Source organism: Acartia tonsa, chromosome 5 (genome assembly GCF_053477335.1).
Source record: "Acartia tonsa isolate MP-2025a chromosome 5, ASM5347733v1, whole genome shotgun sequence".
Taxonomy (NCBI): Eukaryota; Metazoa; Arthropoda; class Copepoda; order Calanoida; family Acartiidae; genus Acartia; species Acartia tonsa.
In genome coordinates, this window is record NC_137264.1 from 41692815 (window position 1) to 41712891 (window position 20077).

The following is a 20077-nucleotide window of genomic DNA, read 5'->3' on the forward strand; positions in this document are numbered from 1 at the left end:
GGTTTTGGGCACCCTTTTTGGGCAAATGGCGTAAAAAGCATATAAAAAAGATTTATAAAATAGCCTAAAACCATACCGAGGCTTATTATTAGAAATTAAATAGCCTAAAACCATCTCAGGACCTATAAAAGCTCCACTGGAAAGGAGAACCATATCGGTTCAGTAGTTAGCAAAATCCTTCTCTAGATACAAAAAAGCTTACTAATTTATATAGTTAACTAGCGGCTACGGCCCTAGAGGCCTCTAGGGGCACTTGAGGAGGTGAGAGTCAAATTTAATAACCCAATTATTATAGGTATTAGATTTGAAAAGAAAAAGTAAAAAAAAATTTGGTGGGGAATGATTTTTTTTTTTGAGAGAAGGGGGTTGCCTCCCCCATTTATATTTTTAGTTTAAAATAAACTTTTAAAATTTTTTTGAGGGGGTGTGATTTTTTTCTAGGGGCGGTTTCTCTTAGGAGGGTGGTGGTACCCTCCCCCAAAATTGTTATAAACCTTCCCAGAACCTATGAGAAGCTAGGAGAACCCGATCAGTTCAGCGGTTAGCGAGATCCTTCGGTACAGACACACAAACAAACAGACACACATCCTGTTACTTTAGTATAAGGATATCACTCAAACAATAGGCCCGCCACCCCCTCTTTTTTCACCCCTTCCCCTTTTTCTCTCCCCCCCCCAAAAGGGGTGTGCCCAAAACTGCCCAAAAGGACCTTATATTGGGCGGCCCAAAAGCGCCCGCCCAAAATGACAACCCTGGTTTCTCCACAGGTACTTAATTTTTTATTTATTTTTTAATTATTTAAAATTAGTGGTGGAGTGAGTGCATCTCTAAAGGTACTTAATTTTTTTTTCATTAATTACCTCTTGGGGCAAAGCCCCTAGAGGCTAAGGGCGAAGCCGCTAGTTATAAATAAAGAATTAACAACAGATATAGAGTATTTATTTTTGATGATTTACATAGGTACTATGTAGTGTAGTATAGTGATAACATTATTATAATATTATTATACAGTGCAAAATAGAGTAGACAAAATATAACATCTAAATTTAAAACACGTACGTACAAGTACTTTCTTAAAATATCTCGCTATAAAACAATTATAAAAATCTACAATTTTTCATATTAAAGTCTTAATAATATATTAATCTAAATAAAGGTAGAGAAACTTGTAAATCCAAATCACAATCGATGATAAAAAAAGGTTTCATGGAAAGAAAACGAAGTAGTGGGGTTTGACGTATTTTCACAGTAGCCTTTGATAGGGGATAGAAAAAGGGGAAAAACTATTGTGATAATACGATGAAACCCATTACTTCGTTTTCTTTCCATAATCCATTTTTCTAACGGCTGAAATAGCCGTCTTTTAAGAGCCGGGTTGGTAAAGACGGTAAGAGAATGACAAGGTACAACCGTCACAAGATATTCAAAAAAAAAATTTCAGTATCGCTTCTAAACCGGTTTATATCCGGTGGACTAGAACCAGTTCTCAGCCATACTGAAAAATTATGTATAGCATTGTATTATATCCAGTTTTCTACGAATATAAAAATTATTAGAACTAGTTTTTTTTCCCGGGCTAAAAAAATGGTTTTAATCTTATATTTGTACATTTTTATATCCGCGGAAAGCTTTTTATAATACGAAAAATACTATTCTATTCATATAGACATAAATATATATTATATTTTAATTATTACATTTACTTTTAGAGTTTAAAATTTAATTTTTAGAGAAAGGGCTATCATCACAAAAGAGGATTTTAAGTTTTGATTAATTGGATAAGATACAAATTCATATATTGATTGTGTAAATAAACATTTTGATAAAGTCTAAGATACATTAAGTAACAGGTACTATATCAATATATTACTACAGCTAGTAATATACTAGAGGATACGCCCCTTGATGCACTTGAGGAGGGGGGAGTTGAATCCCAAAGCCCAACTTTTTAAATTTAGATTTTGTTTAGAAAAGTAAATAAATATTTTTTGTTGGGGGGGAGGGCAAATAATTTTTCCTAGGGGCGATTTCTCTTTGGAGAGTGGTGAGACCCTAGTAGTTATAAACCTTCCCGGGACCTATGAGCTGCCCGTTAAGGAGAACTCGATCGGTTCAGCGGTTAGCGAGATCTTTCGGTACAGACAGACAAACAAACAAACATAATTTTACTTTATGTTAAGGATAACTTGATTGAAGAATAGCACAAAATTTGCTAAACAATAATATGGCCTGATGAATTGGTACTTTTGTTCAGACCAACGAAAACAGCTGAAACCACGTAAATTAATGTGGTTGTTTGTTATTAATATGCCATGAACTAAACAGATTTAATCCTTTAATTGGAGCGTGGATAAGTGTGTGACCAGTTCGTCTGCCATACTGATAAGTCTGTGCAATTGGAACGTAGCAGCCTCAACTTTGTCCCTATCTCCGTGCTTGTACTTGAAATATCGTCTAAAATAAAATTAAAGGGGTAGTTTCACGAAAGGCATTTGAACTTAATTTAGTGAACCGCATATTTTTTCCTGGTTAATTGGTTAAACTACATTTATATGGCATATATTTGAAAGAATTTAAATTTTCTATCACGTAGTTTTTAAAATATCAAGACTTGAAAATCGTCTTTTTAAATTGCATATATCACAAAAAGAAGATTTTCAAGTCTTGAGTTTTTCAAAACTACGTGGTAGAAAATTGCAATTCTTTCAAATATATGCTATATAAATATAGTTAAACCCATTAATTAGCAAAAAATATGCAGTTCACTAAATTAAGTTCAAATGCATTTCGTAAAACTACCCCTTTAATTGATTGATAATTTATCCCTAGTTTCTTATGGTTTGAACCTAAGACGTCATAGTGTAGGTTGAGACACTTTTGTATAGCCACTAGGGCCATCAAGCTCTACGTTTCAGCGATGAAATTATGATTTGACCGGCTATCTAATGAGAGCTCCTTAAAGGGGGGGGGGGGGGTTTAATGCAACCATCTCGTAATCAGTGAGCAAATGACACTTAGAATTCGAATTTTGATCTGGAATTTTGCATGAGTAATCCTTGGTAGGTTTATTTTCCCTAAATTGAACAAAAAGTTGGAAAAGTAACGGCTAACGGCTGGCGGCTCAGCAGTTTAGCCATTTTTAAAACTATTTTCAAGGGAAATCATCACAAAACCTATCTCCACATAATACTTTAAGCTGCTCCAAAACGTTTTCAAACGGTTCTAGCCGCTAGTTGCTGGTACTAGAAATCTAAAAATGTTTTTCTTGTATCATTTCACATGATTTAAAGCAAAAATATGTTTCAAAAAGTTGATTCCTACATAATTTATGGCAGATTTGCCCTAAAAATAGCCAAAAAACGGCTAAACGGCTGAGCCGTTAGCCGTTACTTTTTCAACTTTTTGTTCGATTTAGGGAAAATAGACCTACCAAGGATTACTCATGCAAAATTTCAGATCGAAATTCGAATTGTAAGTGCCATTTGCTCTCTGATTACGAGATGGTTGCATTAACCCCCCCCCCCCTTTAAATACCATTAAAAAACTACCAATTGCAATGGAAAGAAAATATAAAACAGTTTTTATTTAGTTTTTATATGATAAACATCTGATATTTTTATGAAGATTCCCATGACCAAACAACTAAAACATTACACAATCAACTTTTACCGACCATCCGTAAATTTGATTTCGCTGATAGAGAAATATTAGCCTTCTATCTCTAGTAGCAGCTCAGTAAATGAGATTTTCCAAACATAAATCCAATGTCCCAGGGATCTTAAGAAACAATCTCTCAAGCTATAATGCACAAAATCACCCCTGCTTTAGATTAAAATTAGTGGTTGAAACATTTGAACCCTCAACCTGATGAGCCAGCCAATTAAAATCCACTAAAGTACCCAAAGTTGTTAAGCCAACGAATAAGAAAACGTTATTATTAAATATTGGGGACTATATGAATAAACAGCCCATTTTCCCATCTCTAAAATCTCCCACTATAAAATGAAATAAGAAAACTTAACTAGTTACCTAAGCATACTTTCACTGTAGTCATATTGAGTTTTTAAATCTTCTGGCTTGTGTAATATTTGATTATTCCGAACTTGACAAAGAACCAGGGGCATTAACATTGAAAGAACCTAAAATTAAAAAACAGGGATGACAACATCCATAAAAACAAAGCTCTGAAACAATAGGACAAGTGTAGAGTGTCAGAAGTAGAATATAAATGTAAAATATAATTTTGTGTAAATTTATTGCAAAACTGCTTTAATAGAGGATACTGTTTCAGGACATACCTAACTGTTATAGGACTCATCATGCTAAGTTTAAAATCGATAGGACAATTCAAACATGTCTAAATTTACAAAAAGAGCTAACCGTCACGGAGGGACCGACCCTAATTAGTAATTATAGATAAGATTTGCTTTTAAAAATCTTCAGGTTGTTACTTGCTACATTTGTTGGTTGGAATTCAAATTTTGCTCATCTGGACTATCTATATTTAAAGTTTATTTCTATTGAAAGATTTAATGTCAAATGCTTCGCAAATGTCAAAGTAACAAAACAGAAAGCGAATTTTAGAAACTATGCAAAAATCAAAGAGCATTGTTTTGTAATTATCATGTTTTAATATAACTATGTATTGATTTTACCTCCATATAAAAGTTTTTTTTTAATCTTTAATTATGTAAAAAAAATTATTTGCCTTGTAGTCTTTTAGGAGATCAAAAGTTTCTGCTTCTGCTAACAATTGTAAACACTTCTTCCTTAACAGATAATTTTTGATATTAATGAAAATAAAGTTTAAATGTGTGTAAACTTATTACATACAATTTTCTATCTCGAGTCTTTTTAAAATAAACTTACTACGATTTAAAAAATATCTTACAATCATATTTATTTAATAATCCCTAAACTTTTAAATTCTAGTCTAAATGTCTTCGAATCATTTATAAGTTGTACAAATATTATTGGTGATTACCCTCAAAATGCCTTCCAAGCACAGAAACCTACACACTTCTTTCAAAATTTATATAAGGGAGAATGGATAGTTTTTACTCCCTATGTCTAACTCCTTCGGAGAGCCCTCACGCAGGTTGTTACCCTATATCCAATTCAACCTAACCTAATTTAACCTAAGAATAAAACGGAAACTACTCAACCCCACCCCTCCTTATTCTTATTTTACTTCAAAAAGAAGGCGGGGGGATTTCTGTGCTTGACTAAGATTAAAACCAGTTTTGTTAAGCCCGAGATGCAGAAGGCACGGGCTAACATACCTGGTTTTAATATTGTGATTGTACATTTTTATATTTGTAGAAATCTGGATATAATACAATACGATACATGATTTTTCAATATGGCTTAGAACCGGTTCTAACCCAGCGGATATTAATCAGTTTTAAAGCCATACTGATACTGAAAACTTACTTTCTAGCCTCTGGCAAAGGCGTCAGAGACATGTATTCATGGATGGTGATAAAACAATCAATTTTCAAATCATTGCACACTTTTACATCTTCTACACCTAAATATTACATTACCTAGTTCCATCTGAATCCTATCCTCTATCCTGTTGGAGAGGTTGCACGATTATGTTAGGTTAGGTTATCACACACGCGCACATGCCACGTAACCTCCATATTATGAGATATGATTCAGACGGAACAACCTCAATAGTTGATATAAACATTATTATTTCTCAAATATTTTTTAAATATTGATCAAACTTTTTTGATAGCTAGGTAAAGAACTTCGAATAGCCTTTGTTAAAATCAAGCAGATATTTATTCTTCCGAAAAAAGTAGTCTGTTTTAAGCTATCGGAACGTGGGTGGATTGTAATACATACCAGGGAGGGCGGGAGGGGACATTGGGCTGTTTATTACACTAGTCCCCAAAAGTTTTATAAAAAGGCTTTCTTATTGGTTGGCTTAACAACTTTGGGGACTTTCTGATTGGTTGGTTAATTAAGTTGAAAGTCCATACGTTTCATCCACTAATTGTAATTTAAAGAAAGTGTAATTTTGTGTATCTTCATTTGGGACATACATCAATCTATCGGCCATTATCTTATCCCCTAAGATCCCTGCATACATACAAACGAAAATACTGTCACTTTAGGATAAATGATCCTTACCTAGGTACATATATTTTTGACTGTCTAGATCAAATAGACCTGTCCAGATAAACACAGTCTGAGAACATCTCTGAATATTTTCCCTGGAAAAATATTGTAATTTTAAAATCAAATGAATGCTCCCTAGAAGCGTCTAGGGGCACTTAAAGAAGAGGGGGGAGGGTGGATTTCGACTCAACATCATTCGCAATTAAAGTTTTAAAAAGAAATAGTAGAATAGTTATTTCTCGCATCGTATTATAAACAGCTTTCCGCGGACATAGAATGTACAATTATAAGATTAAAACCAGTTTTTTAGCCCCGAGGTGCCGAAGGCACGGGATAAAAAAAACTAGTTTTAATCTTATTGATTGTACATTTTTATATTCGTAGAAAGCTGGATATAATACGATGCTAGACATTCGAATGAGTACGAGAAAAAAAATATTTTTTTATTTTTTGGGGGGGGGGGGTATTTTTTATTGGGAGGGAGGAGATACTCTCCCACAAAATAGTTAAAAACCTTCCATGGACCTATAAAAAGGTTCAATTTAAAGGAGAACCATATCGGTTCAGCAGCTAGCGAGGTCCTTCGCTACAGACAAAAAAAATGCAAGGACGTCCAAGGGGGGGGGGGAAGGCACTCCCAAATATTTTTCATTTTACCCCCCCCCCCACATTTAAAATTTACCCCCAACCCTTTTAGGAGGGAGTATTTACCCCCCCCCCCCCAAATAAAAAAATCCCTAGCAAAAAAAAATTTGGCGCGCTTCGCGGGCATTTTTACAGGTAGGTATTTTTTTACAATACAGAATTCCCCCCCCCCCAAGAAAAAAAAAGTTTTACCCCAGGGGTAAATTTTTTTTTTGGGGGGGGTAAACAAAATTTACCCCTGCCAACAGATTTCAGGGGGGGTAATTACTAATTACCCCCCCCCCCAAAAAAAACAAACAAATTTTAACCCTGGGGTAAAAATTTTTGGGGGAGGGCGCCATTTTATCCCTCCCCCCCAAAAAAAAAAAAAATTAACCCCCCCCTTAAAAAATTTTACCCCCCCAAATAAAAAAGCTTCGACGCCCCTGAAAAAATGCTTATTAATTGATTCAATAGGATTGTCATAAATATTTGGTCATAGAGTTTTAAGCTTTTTATCAAAGAATTTGTTTTTTTAGAATACGTGGATATTGTGAGAGATTCTCATATACCCTGATAAATGTGAAGTGGCTAATATAGCGATACTCAACATTCACCATCATCTCTGAATTTACTCCATTCCCTTTCTTGAACATGTAGGAACATATTAACCAATATCTGAGGACTATATTTGCAACCAAAATTCACGACAAAAACTCCACTGTCACAATATTCATGTATTCTATGCCCATTCTGCTGACAAACGTTATATTTATAGAGTAGCTACGATCCACTTGAAATTTAAAACCAAACCTTAAAATTGAATCAATATCTCCCGAGTACATTCCTTTCAACAAGGACAAGTCTGAGGCGTAACCTAAAATGATGGGTGTGGAATAACTTCCGCCTGAATAGCATAAGTAACCATTAATTAACACTACAGCCAAAATTAAAATAGCAAATGATCACAATGTTGTTGTCTAAAGGTTCATAAAAATTCATAAGAATGAAGAATCTATCCAAAAAAGATATTGCTATTAAAATTTCGGGAAATGAAAAAAAAAGGGTTTTATGCGGCATTGATGTTTAAAAGGTTAATTTTATAAGAAAGGGAGGGGGCTGAAGTGACACTTTTTGAAACCAAAACTAAGGGTCAAAGGAACTCAACTAAATAGTTACAGCTCTGAGATTTGACATGGAAGTTGCTTTAAAGAGGTACAATATAGAACTGTGAAGAAACCGCAGTGGAACCACCGCTCCCGCCGAAAACCGCCGTTTCCCGCCAAAATTTATTTTGCTTTCGTCAAATTGGACAATTTTAAATCATCTGAAATAATATTTTTTTTCTCATAAAAATTCCCCTTATATTTTCATTAGACACTCTTCTCCTGCATAAGCAGCCTTCCACTTTCCTGTCGTTCCTTATATTTGCATTTGACGAGAAAATGCAAAAGAAAATTGGCGGGAGCGGCAGTTCCGCCGCCGTTTCTTCACAGTTCCATATTATACCTCTTTAAAGTAACTGCCATGTCAAATCTCAGAGCTGTAACTCTTTAAATAGTTGAGTTCCCTTGACTTTCAGTTTTGATTTCAAAAGTGTCACTTCCGCCTCCCCCCTTTGTTAAAATTTTTCCATTAACAGCGCAACAATATTATACTAACAACATTTACGAAAAAGATAAAACAGTAAAATGTAATGAAAACAGTAATACAACAGAAAATATGGATCATGGAAAGAAGACGAAGTTTTTCCAAAAAAGGGCAGAAATTACCTTCCTAAGATTTGACCTCAGATGGGCCAGTAGGTATAAGTTAGTTAGAATCGATGTCAAGGTGTCTATAGAAGCGTAAGGGCATCAAAACCTAGGGTATCTCTTTAGTATTTCAATTACTTTCGTTTGTTAAAAGCTAAATTTTCAGACGTTTTACTCGTACAAAGTATTCTTACAAAGTACTTGAAATATCAGAGATAATCCTTAGGTTGTGTCGAGTTATTTGTAAAACATGCCATTTAATCTTCTATAGACACCTAAATATCGATTCTAGCTCATACCTAGCTCATCTGAAGTCAAATCTAAGGAAGGAAATTTCTGCCCTTTTCGACAAAACAACGTTTTTGTATTCCTGATCCGAAAATATTCTAGTATGCAGTAAAATTGGGTGTGCAGGCACGAATGGTGTGTAGAGTTAATCACCTCAAAGAGAGCTGACCGTTCGTGTATAATTTTAGGTTTAAACGAGGATAATTAAAATAAGATATCAATAAAAAAAATCAAAATATTATAGCTAGTGACTTTTTTCATTCTTTTTCAAACTGCGCGGCGGTTTTAGCGATAAACCAAAATATTTATAAAGTAATTTGCTTGAACAATATTGGATTTGTTGTTTATCGCATCGTATTATAGACAGCCTACCGCAATTCCAGTTTTGTTGGGCCCGATAGGCCAAATTGCCCGGGCAAACTATAATTATTATCATGATTTTTATTTGATAACTATCTGTAATACGATTCAATTCATTTTTTTAGTATGGCTAAGAAACGGTATTAACCCAGCGGGTATTGATCGATTTCAAAGCCATACTGAAAAAAGTTATACATAATTACCGATAATCCTAGCACAAAACTGTCTGTATGTATCTCTAGAGTATTCCAAGGAGAGAGATTCACCATTGCTGCGAAATTCTTTAAATGATTTCCAAGAATCTAAATAATAGGTTTTAGACAGCTTTATGCGGAAATAATGATTAATTTAAAAAGGGGCCGAATGCCCAGTCTAACAAAACTAGTTTTAATTTTTAAGATTTTTATTTTATTATTCGTGTACATTTGTCTTCAATATGATGCTATACATCATTTTCAGCATGGTTGAAATCCGGTTCTAATCCGGCGAATATTATTTGGTTTCAGTTAGCCACACTGGAAAACAATGGAATTTCAGACAAAGTGAGTTACAGAGTAGCTTCGCAACTAATATACTTTTGCTTACCTTCTCCTAAATTAAATGACCTCCAGTTTTGCCAAAAAGAGAACTCGAGATTATCTGAAAGAAACATTTGTTGTTACTTATGTGCCAAAATAATTTTCACAGTTTTATATAAGTAACTATAAATTTTATTTTTCCCATATGCCAAGGTGTCATAACTTAAAAAAAGTGTTTCATATTATAGTCAAAAGAAACAACAGCAAAATAAGTTTCATTCAATGTTCTATACAAAATTATTTATAATTCTAACTTTGTTAAAGGGTATGCAAAAAAATGCGTAGATAAGATTTTTAAAATTAAAATTGCGCGGCATGAGTGGTAAGAAGAAAAAAGTATAAGCTCTAGTTTTTAGAAATATAAGAACTATTCATGTGCTATGCATAGTTTAGGAGCTACGTGTTAAAACATCCAAACTGAAAAGTAAATCATTTCAGGTTAAAGGTTTTGCAAAAAAACATGTTTACCTATATATTTTTTTTCTTCAAGTGAGAGCATAGACTCCAGAGAGTTCACATCAGCATTCAATGCTTGTTTCAAAGCTTCTTGGATTTCTAAAAAAAAAACAAGGATGATAAATACTGTAACGTAGCTCAGCATAATTAACAAAGTACAGGTGAGTCTCTTTCAAACTCGGCTCACTAGAGGCATAGGCAGTGGCATCGCTGTGATTTAAAGATTCAGCTCAGTAGTATAAATTTAGTATTAAACAAAAACATACCACAAAAAAAAACAATGAAATGTGCACCAGTTTAAAAAAAATTAAAATAGGACTTTTAAAAAAACTTCAATTCCTACCTTCTTCAGTAAACGTATATTTTTGTTTGTTTGCCATATTCGCCATGGTCCGTGTTTTTATCTCCTCCTGAAAAAAATAGGCATTGCAGCAGCAAAAACGAAAACTAAAATGTCAGGGAATTGCAGCTGGGATTGTATTTATAATTTAACCGGACTTCATTTTAACAATTTTCAACAATGGATTTATTAACACTTAGATCTTACATCAGATTATCATGTTTTCTAATATTGTGAATTGTATGTAACGGGCTGAAAAAACGAACCACCATCCCTTCTCTTTTACACATCCCCTTCCCTCCTACTGGATTAACAAACTGACCAATAAAATAGAAAATAGCAACCTAGATTGACGATTTATTATCCATTTAGACAACGCATTTAGAATGTGCGGATACCCAAATTATCATAAATAATACTATAAAAACAGTACTGGACTGTAATCTTTTACTTTTGTCAAAAGGTTATCCAAAAGATAATGAAGGTAAACCAAGACATTATAACATTATAAGCGTTACAGACTGACAGAATAATTTTTACCTGAGTATCATTGAAAACATCCTGAGCAGCCTTCTGAAGCATTTCTTCTAAAAATATAACTTTATATTTGGATCAGGATTAATAAAATATTAAAGTAATTTAACCCTTAACGGTCGAGGGGTGGGGGGGGGGGGGGCGTTGAACGCCCTTCCCCCCTCCGATTTTTCTATCTCATTTTCTGTGTGTGAAAGATAAAGAGCCCAAACTGCGTTACTTTTTAAGTATGGGTATGACACATAACTGAGAGTTGGAATTTTTTGAAAATCTCCATCCTGGCGAGCACAGGATGCCAGCAAACCTGGTAGGGTCATCCAGGTAAAGAGCAAAAATATTTTTTTGACTTACCAAAATACTAAAATATCCTCTAGTAGTACATCCTTATATAAAAAAAAACAGGTGTTCAAGTCACTTTCAGGTTCCAGGTATGATCCTGCAGGTCCTGATCCTCCAGGTCTCCAGAAATCTTTAAAAGGCTCCTGTGGCCGCAATTTTTGATTTAGACTTCAAATTTTAAACTTAAGCTTTTCTGACATGTCTACATAACGTATTAAAATTTCTTTAAGATCCGCCGCCGTTTTTCCCGCCGACCGCCGACTGCGGCGGCTGACAGCTTCCTAGTACAGCTGCGGCCGCTGAAATTTATATTTGATATTTCTAATGTAAAATTTACATGAAGATAAACATTTTCTGGAAAACAATTGTTCTTCTAGCTTCAAAAATAAGAAAAATACAGCCGTTTGAAATTTTTAAGTAAAAAAAGACCTAAAAACAAAGGTTGTTAAAAAAAGGGTTAAGAAAGCGAAAATTGACTTAGACTTATAAAAGGTCGGATATTCATTATCAAACAGGGGACTTGCACAAAAAAATTTAACCCTCTAGCTCTAACAGGAACTGAGATAATAGGGTGGAGGGGGCGTTGAACGCCCCCCCCCTGACCGATTAAGGTGCGGCATGGGGCCCGACTGTAAAGGGTTAATGGTACAGTATATTTAAGTGGTTTTCAGTTATTTGTCAAAATATAATCACGCAACCTTCAATAAAATATCCTTTGCTTGAATAGGCGAGATTTGTAACTTTCAAAAGTAAAATAAAAATGTAAAACTAATCTGAAATACCTTCTTCCCCCTCCCCCCCAATAACGATCGGATATTGTGGTGTCTTTGGTGTACCTAGTATTTTAAAAAGTATACCTGGAAATTTGACTATTGAATCTTTCCATCTCATCTTCTTATGCTTGTAAATAATATCCTTCACCAATTCATCCACCTTTTCCAAATGATTCAGATTTTCTTTTAATATACGTTCGCCAGCTATCAACCTTCCCTCGGACTGTCTTTCAATTTCTTCAATTTTTTCATCCAAAGGTAGGGGAGCTGATGATACAATTTTACTTGTTGATGGCGCGCTACAAAATTTTTCCTCTTCAAATTCTAAATATCGAACTTCATTTTCAGATATAAGACTAGCAAAATCATGTATTGGTGGAAAATCTAAATTTGTTGAGTTAGCTGCCCTTGTTGGACTAGAAACAGCGCAGAAATTTGTTGGAAATGTAAAGTGTTGATTTCTTTTTTCGACTAAGCTTAAGTCTTGTTGGTCTACGCTGTTACTTCTCTTGGATTTAACAAAATAAAGTAATCTTTCATTTTCAGTAACGTAGCGACCAAAATAACCAGTAGTTTTAGTAAAATCATCTTTAACTTTTATATCAAATGATTCATAAGAATCTCGAGCTCGTTTGTTTATGCCAGCGAAAATTTCATTGCCACAAGACTGGGGTTTCTCTTGACGTTGTTCAATAATTTGCTGCCGTGATACATGTTGATTATTTCGTGCAATTACAGGAACCCTCACAGCATGCACTTTTCCCTTTGGCTGTATCAACTCTTGAGCTCTCATAGTCCGCGACGGCAATATGACTGCTGTACTTGATGTTGGGGGATATATGGTGCCAGATTCATTTAAATTAAAAGATCTAGATCTAGACGATGTGTGTGTTTGGCTGGCAGATGCACCACAAGGCGGTGAAGTTATATACGCCTGACTTGATGCACTGGTACAACTTGTTGAGGGAACAAAAATGTCTGAATGATCAGCTGATGAAAAATTTGATGATGGCGAAAACATGCTTGGTTGACTGGTCACAGGTGAACTTCGTGACGTTATATCCGTTGAGAAGCTTGAAAATGCTGGTTCTGTGTCATCTGTCTTGATATCAAGAAGGTCAAACACAGGAGAATTTAAATTTATGTCAGTTGTTGATTCAAATGATTGCAGTTGAGGCTTGAAGATATCATCTTTTGTGTCAAATGTTGTCAATGATTCATCCGTAGAAAAAGAGGTTGTTGCAACAGCATTTGCAGAATCCAAGTTGTCTTGAAAAGTATCAAAGTTTTCATCATAATCAAGTTCGGCTTCTAGAAAACTATTTCTTTCTTCATCCACATTTTGTTCAGCGTTTGTGTTTGATTGCTCGTGTGATGGTTCATTTGAACTGCCTTGTACTGGTTGTTTTTTCTTTTCATTCAATTTTCGAAATCGTACCTAAAATTGCAGCAAAAGTATTTGAGTGGAAATGGAAAATTGGTTCAGAGAACAGTTTTTTTATGACAAATCATAATCGTTAAATAATTAAAACTCTTACGTAAACTTCAACAATCTCAATTTAAAATTGGAATTTCTTGGAAAACATTTTAAATATCAAAATTAAATTTTTTAAGTGTCGGGTAATAGCTTAATAATAGAAATTTACATAAGCTTATTTTCTAAAAATTCTGTTATAATCAAGTCAATAAGGATGGCTGTGTGTGTGAACTGTGTAAGATATTAAAATATTTATTTAAAATGGAAATATGAAAATAAGAAGGGCTTCGCCGCCACTAAGCCTCAAATTTAAACCTTGGTAGGTCTATTTTCTCTAAATCGAACAAAAAGTTGGAAATGTAACGGCTGGCGGCTCAGCCGTTTAGCCCTTTTTTGCCTATTTTCAGGGCAAATTCATCATTAATTACGTAGGAATCAACTTTTTAACACATATTTTTGGTTTAATCCATGTTAAATGATAGCAATAATCATTTTAAATTTCTATTACCAACAGCTACCGGCTAGAACCGTTTGATCACGTTTTGGAGCACAACGAGTATTATGTGGAGATAGGGTTTGTGACTAATTTGCCCTGAAGATAACCAAAAATGACAAAACGGCTGAGCAGCCAGCCGTTAGCCGTTACTTTTCCAACTTTTTGTTCGATTTAGGGAAAATAGACCTACCATGGATTACTCATGCAAAATATCAGATGGCAATTGGAATTCTAAGTGCCATTTACTCATTGATTAGGTACGAGATGGTTGCATTAAAAAAAAAACCTTTGAAATTTTTTTCATAAAAGGGATTGCTATATTTTGGTCAGGTTTGGACTTCCAGCTTATTGTAAAATTGTAACCTGTTGATTTTCCTAGACTTGCAGGCGGCTGACGCGCGGCTATCGTCTGTAGAGCCTTAAAGAATTATAAAATTGTACCTTTTTCTGTTCTGGAGTCAAAACTTTGTCGGGGTCCATTCCAACTGCAAGACATTTTTTCATCCTATAAATGAGAAATATATCAAACTGAGATAGTTTTATTCAAAGACAAAAATTTATATCAAACAAACACATTATGATAGTTTTATTCAAAGACAAAACAAAATATTAGTAACCAAACAAATACAATTTTGAAGAAATAACATCATTTCTTTGCTAGGTATACTTTTAATTTAACTCTAGATTCGGTTTGAAAATGGGTAAAAACATATAGGTTTGCTAAAAATTTATTGGTTCCTACTGCTGCTATGTCAGGTGTGCGACATTAATAGACAGAGTAGGGGGAATGCCATAGCCCAAAACAGACGAACTGATGTTCATTTAGGACTTCCAAATCTAGGGTCATGCAATAAAAGAGTTGGTTGTCTGTTACTTAACCTATTCCTACGGACGTTTGGCCACAGAAAGAGAGAATTGCTCCCCTTAGTTATCCTTGGTTGTTAGACCTGACGTTAGTGTCATGGACAGCAGCCTCGCCTGTAGGCATACAATATCTTTACAATTATCTCCACCCAAATTAACTTGATGTGAAAAATATCTCACCTGCATGTAGTACATGTCTTTTTAGCAGAATCAGTACATCTACAATTCCTGTCTCCAATAAAGTCGTTTCCAAGTCCTTTCTGTACATTCCGCCTAGATTTATAAAGCACTTTAGAATGTCTAATAACTTTGGGAAAAGTTCAATAATCCTCTTATGTAAAGTAATAAGTTCTTTTTGTCTGTAGCGAAGGATACCCCTAACTGCTGTACCGACATGGTTCTCCTCTGCAGCGAAGCTTCTTTTAGGTCCAAGAAAGGTTTGTTACTATTTTTTTTTTTGGGGGGGGGGGGAGTAAACCCATCCTTACATTCCATCAAGTGTCCCTAGAGGCATCTAGGGGCGTAACCGCTAGTATCATATAATCTAATGTGTTAAAAAATGAGTATAAAATCACGCAACCTTTGGATAACACTTGCAAATGTAACCCTGATGCACCTCAGCCCCCCCCCCCCCCCTAAAATAATGGGTGTGGATCCTCTAGAAAATGCATAGGCAGACATGCCACTAAAAGTACAAATACCAATGAAATGGCCAATGATTACCTTTTTTACAATTTAAATACTTTTTCCTTGAGAAAAATGTGTCACAAAAGACATTATCTCTACGTTTAAATACAAAAAAAAAGATAATAAACGAACAATAAAAACAAAAAACTATATAAATCAAGTTGAAAAGGTACATATTATAAAAAAGAAAAGAGTCATTCTGGAAAATAAATTCTACCTGAAGAATGCTCTGCAGGGGTAACATGTAATTCCTAAAAAAAATAATTTTAGATCAATAAATATTGAAATAACAAAAAAATAAAACTCCTGAAAATTAAGGGGGTGGCGAAAAAAAATATTTGTATAACCTTGTCAACAAATCATTTCAGAAAATTTGCATAAAAATGGTCACCTCCATAATGGAGCCTGGGTTTTGGAATAGGTAAACCACAAACAGCACATTTGCTCTCCATTCTGAATTAAATATTATCAGTTATTAATAATTTTAATAGGCACATGTTTGTTTTTCTGTCCGATAAATTCATGGAGGGAGGGGACATTGGGCTGTTTATTGCACTAGTTCCCAAAGACTTATAATAACATTTTCTTATTTGTTGGCTTAACAACCTTAAGGACTTTTATTGAATTTTTATAGGTAAGTTTATTTAGTGTCCAAACCTTTTAACCACTTATTGTAATGTACAGAAGGAAGTAATTTTGTGTATCGTCATTGGGGTTGTACATCAAGTTATCAGCCAATGTCTTATCCCTTTGGATAAATTATGGATCAAACTACTTACACTGCAGAGGAACCTTGGGCATTTCTTTTCTTTTGATTCTGTCTCTGTGAACTCGGTGCTGGGGGGCTAGACGAGTCTTCTTCTATAATTCATAATTTTTCAATTTTATTACTTTCTATCATAGACGTCCAAGCTTTTTTTTGGGCGGGGTAAAAAATTTTAGGGGGGGGGGTAATTCGTATTTGGGGGGGGGGGGTAATCGCCCCATTACAACCCCCCCTTGGACGTCTATGCTTCCTATCATAAAGTATTTTAAGTTTTTGTCGGTCGTTTAAGATCTCACTATCTTATGATTGTATTGAGTTTAGCTTTAGTTTTATTAGCTTTAGTTTTATTAGCTATAGGGCAGGTTACAAGCTATTTTCACTTCAAATTTTAGATGCAAGGGAGGCAACCATTAGTTATGGGAACTATTTTTTCTTTATGAAAACTGAAGCCTTCTTGAAAGAAAAAAAGATTACTGTCCGTTCATGAACAGATATTCAAAAACAACATAGGAAGTCTGGAACACACATAAAAATATTTTTTGGAGTCCACTGTTATAGAGGTCCCAAGGAAATTGGTGGAAAAAGTTATAAATATATGCTTTTTTCAAAACTAGCGGCTTCGCCCCTAGCCTCTAGCTAAGGATGACAAACAGGATCATTAAATAATAAAAATTTGTTGTTAAAAAAGTTAATTATCAAATGTTTAAAATGGACTTACTGACATTCTGGTAACGATTATAGAGTTGCTTCGCTTTCTCAATTGTACCTACTAAAGGCATCACCATGCAAAGTTTGAAATCGATAGGAAAATTCTAACATGTCTAAATTTAAGAAAAAGCACATCGATTCGTACGGACGGACCTACTCTAATTATAGAAACGCTTAGCTTTTAAAAATATAAGGGTAAGGTACATAGATTAGGTTAAACATTTAAATAAGGTAAATTTCAAACTTGTTACCTTTCAATCTAATAAACTATTTTTAACAACCAATTAATTAGGCTGTTAATTTTAGCTAAGGCTTAGTAGTACACACCTATGTACAACGAAAATAATTCGAGAAAAGAGCACGAAACCTATCCTTGATTTTTAGCTGTCGTTACATTATTCCTTGTACTACACACTAATTAATAATTAAGTTAAGGTTATTATCACTCTAATAGAAATTTTAAATAGATCATGGGCGATTTTAAAAAAAATAGATAGTTTGTTTAAAATAATTTAAATAATAAGTTTTGCAATAATTTTCAAAATAATGTGGTTTTCTTCGTCTACAGAAGGTAGTTATTTTTAAAAGATAAGCTTTTCTATAATTAGGGTCGGTCCGTCCGTCCGTACGTCCTGCACGGATAGCTTTTTTCGTTAATTTAGACATGGTATATTGTCCTATCGATTTCAAATTTTGCATGGTGATTCCTTTAGTAGTTAGGTACGATTTAGAAAGCGTAGCAACTCTATAATCATTACCAAAATGTCCGTACGTCCATTTTAAACATGTTGATTTTTTTTACTTTTTTAAATAGCTTTTTGCGTTAATTTAGGCATGTTAGAATTGTCCTATCGATTTCAAATTTTGCATGGTGATTCCTGTAATAGTTAGGTACCATTTAGAAAGCGTAGCAACTCTATAATCATTACCAGAATGTCCGTACGTCCATTTTTAACATGTTGATTTTTTTACATTTTTAACAACAAAGGACCTAGGAAATCTCCTGCAAAAAAGAATATATATCCCTAGAGGCAATAATATGCAAAGGAGTGTTCATACAAGTTTGTGAAATTTTATATGGAGACCTCATATATGCTATTACTTTTTTAAAAAAAATAATTCTTATGTGTTTTTTTTATAAAAAAAATTTAATCAACATAAATTCGTAATTATCCGGAATAAAAAAATTATATGCATTTCTTCCAAAACTCCGCCGACAACAAAGTCTCAGAACAATACTTAAAGCAATAATAACTCTTCTAATATATGTTCTGAGGTTTTCTAATTGTAAAGATCTAATTTTTTTAATATGTGATATGATCTATGTTTTTATTTTTAAGAGATAGCTTTGCTTATAAAATATTGTTTTAGTATATTTAAAAACATTACAGTAAAAAACGGTCTTTATTTTTATTATATATATAAATATACACAATTCGAAGCTAGCTTTTATAACAAAGTGAAAAAAAAACATGTTGCGTATTTTTGAGTTTAAAATGCCCCCCCCCCCCTCTAATGCAAAGTGCCCCCGAGTCCCGAGGGGCATTTTGATTTTTGGGGGGGGGGGGGGTAAGTGTTTTGTAGATTTTGTTTGAAATCTTACTCACAGGAAAAAAACGATGAAAGACTAAAGTTTTAAATGTTTTTAAAATTATAGAATTTTTGATCTTCAAAATTAACTACAAAAAATGGAAAGCTAATTATTACATAACCCCGTTTTCATAAAATAAATTGACATCGGTTAGCAGCTTAGACATAAGTTTAGGGTGCTGTTAAGTGTTTCATAGACCAAACTGAAGTAAATTTAACTGATCATGATAACCGATGTGTGACGTCATAACATAAGTTAAAGCTAAACCAATGTTCACATCAGTTAAGACTTAACCGAAGGTGGTTAAAACAGCTTAACCAAAGCAAGCTGTCGAAATTCGTACGGGGCATTTGTACTTCAGAAGAAAAAAATAAAAACAAATATAAATTGGGGTGGCATTAATTTTGTAAATTAGCAAATAGCTACTATGATTTTGTAGATTAAAAATAAAATTTTTTGAAGGAAGAAAATTTTCTTTCCATACAAAAACAAAGCTTTCCAAAAAAATATAAATTACTTTTCAACATTAAAAATTACTTATTAAAGGACAGCGGTTGGGTCCGTCCAGCCCCCTGCCCCCCCCCCCCAAAAAAAAAAAAAAATTGAAAAATTCAGCATGCGCCTATTTTTAAGATCTTAATTGACAAGCGATTTTTTTAAAAAATTGTTTTATCGACATAAAAAATATTATATATTGTATTTAACTTATATCAAAAATTTCTTCTTTGTACTTTTTCTTTATTTTCTATACTCTTTGCATCTTTTCATTACTTATACCATTAATAAAATAAATACCAAGATGTATTAGGTTTTTTTATAAGACGACATTTGTCCCAAATAGGCCTTTTATGCTAATTTAAATGAATTTTAGTACGGCAACCCTGCCTTTCATCGGTTAACTGCGACAGCTTATAACATATGTTAAAAATGACGCATTGTCCACATCAGTTTATTTAAGAAACCATAATAAAACTTTTGCGTACTTTATCATTGGTAACTGAACTGAGTCCAGTAACCTAACCACACTTATTTTAGATCAGTTAGCAGCTTTCAATTATTGGGAGAATCCATTGAAATTTAAATTAATTTTGCATGTATTAATACTCTAGTGAAATTAATATTTACAGTTTTACACCATTTGGTTTTGACTTGGTATATGGCAAATAAATAATTACATGATTGAAGGGTGACATGTGTTTTTAATTTTAGCCGGTGATTTTTTAGTACGCTACTGTGCTTAATGTTATTGCCATATAATCTCGTAATTATTTTTATATCCATTCTTTTATCCTTATTTAGTAACTAGCGGCTAC

At 33.7% G+C, this 20077-nt stretch overlaps 1 protein-coding gene across 3 annotated transcripts in view; it reads right to left on the bottom strand.

The window, feature by feature from the left end:
* Positions 1-921: 921 nt before the first annotated feature.
* Positions 922-20077, bottom strand: part of LOC145319535 (uncharacterized) — a 65751-nt gene continuing 46595 nt past the window's right edge. The window contains exons 3-20 of one of the 3 annotated variants that reach the window (XR_013879920.1): positions 16479-16560; positions 16091-16152; positions 15917-15950; positions 15193-15285; positions 14590-14653; positions 12260-13613; positions 11070-11116; positions 10533-10599; positions 10202-10288; positions 9741-9794; positions 9359-9457; positions 7567-7660; positions 6142-6224; positions 5434-5530; positions 4709-4769; positions 4030-4139; positions 1642-2454; positions 922-1534 (exon numbers count right to left, since the gene is read on the bottom strand). Coding sequence is in view for 2 of the 3 variants with exons in the window: in XM_080161716.1 (XP_080017842.1) it covers positions 2328-2454; positions 4030-4139; positions 4709-4769; positions 5434-5530; positions 6142-6224; positions 7567-7660; positions 9359-9457; positions 9741-9794; positions 10202-10288; positions 10533-10599; positions 11070-11116; positions 12260-13613; positions 14590-14653; positions 15193-15285; positions 15917-15950; positions 16091-16152; positions 16479-16560 (2615 nt within the window). In the remaining variant the exon portion in view is untranslated. Of the gene's footprint in view, positions 2455-4029; positions 4140-4708; positions 4770-5433; positions 5531-6141; positions 6225-7566; positions 7661-9358; positions 9458-9740; positions 9795-10201; positions 10289-10532; positions 10600-11069; positions 11117-12259; positions 13614-14589; positions 14654-15192; positions 15286-15916; positions 15951-16090; positions 16153-16478; positions 16561-20077 lie in introns of all 3 variants that reach the window. The other 2 variants (XM_080161717.1, XM_080161716.1) reach the window with 2 other exon arrangements.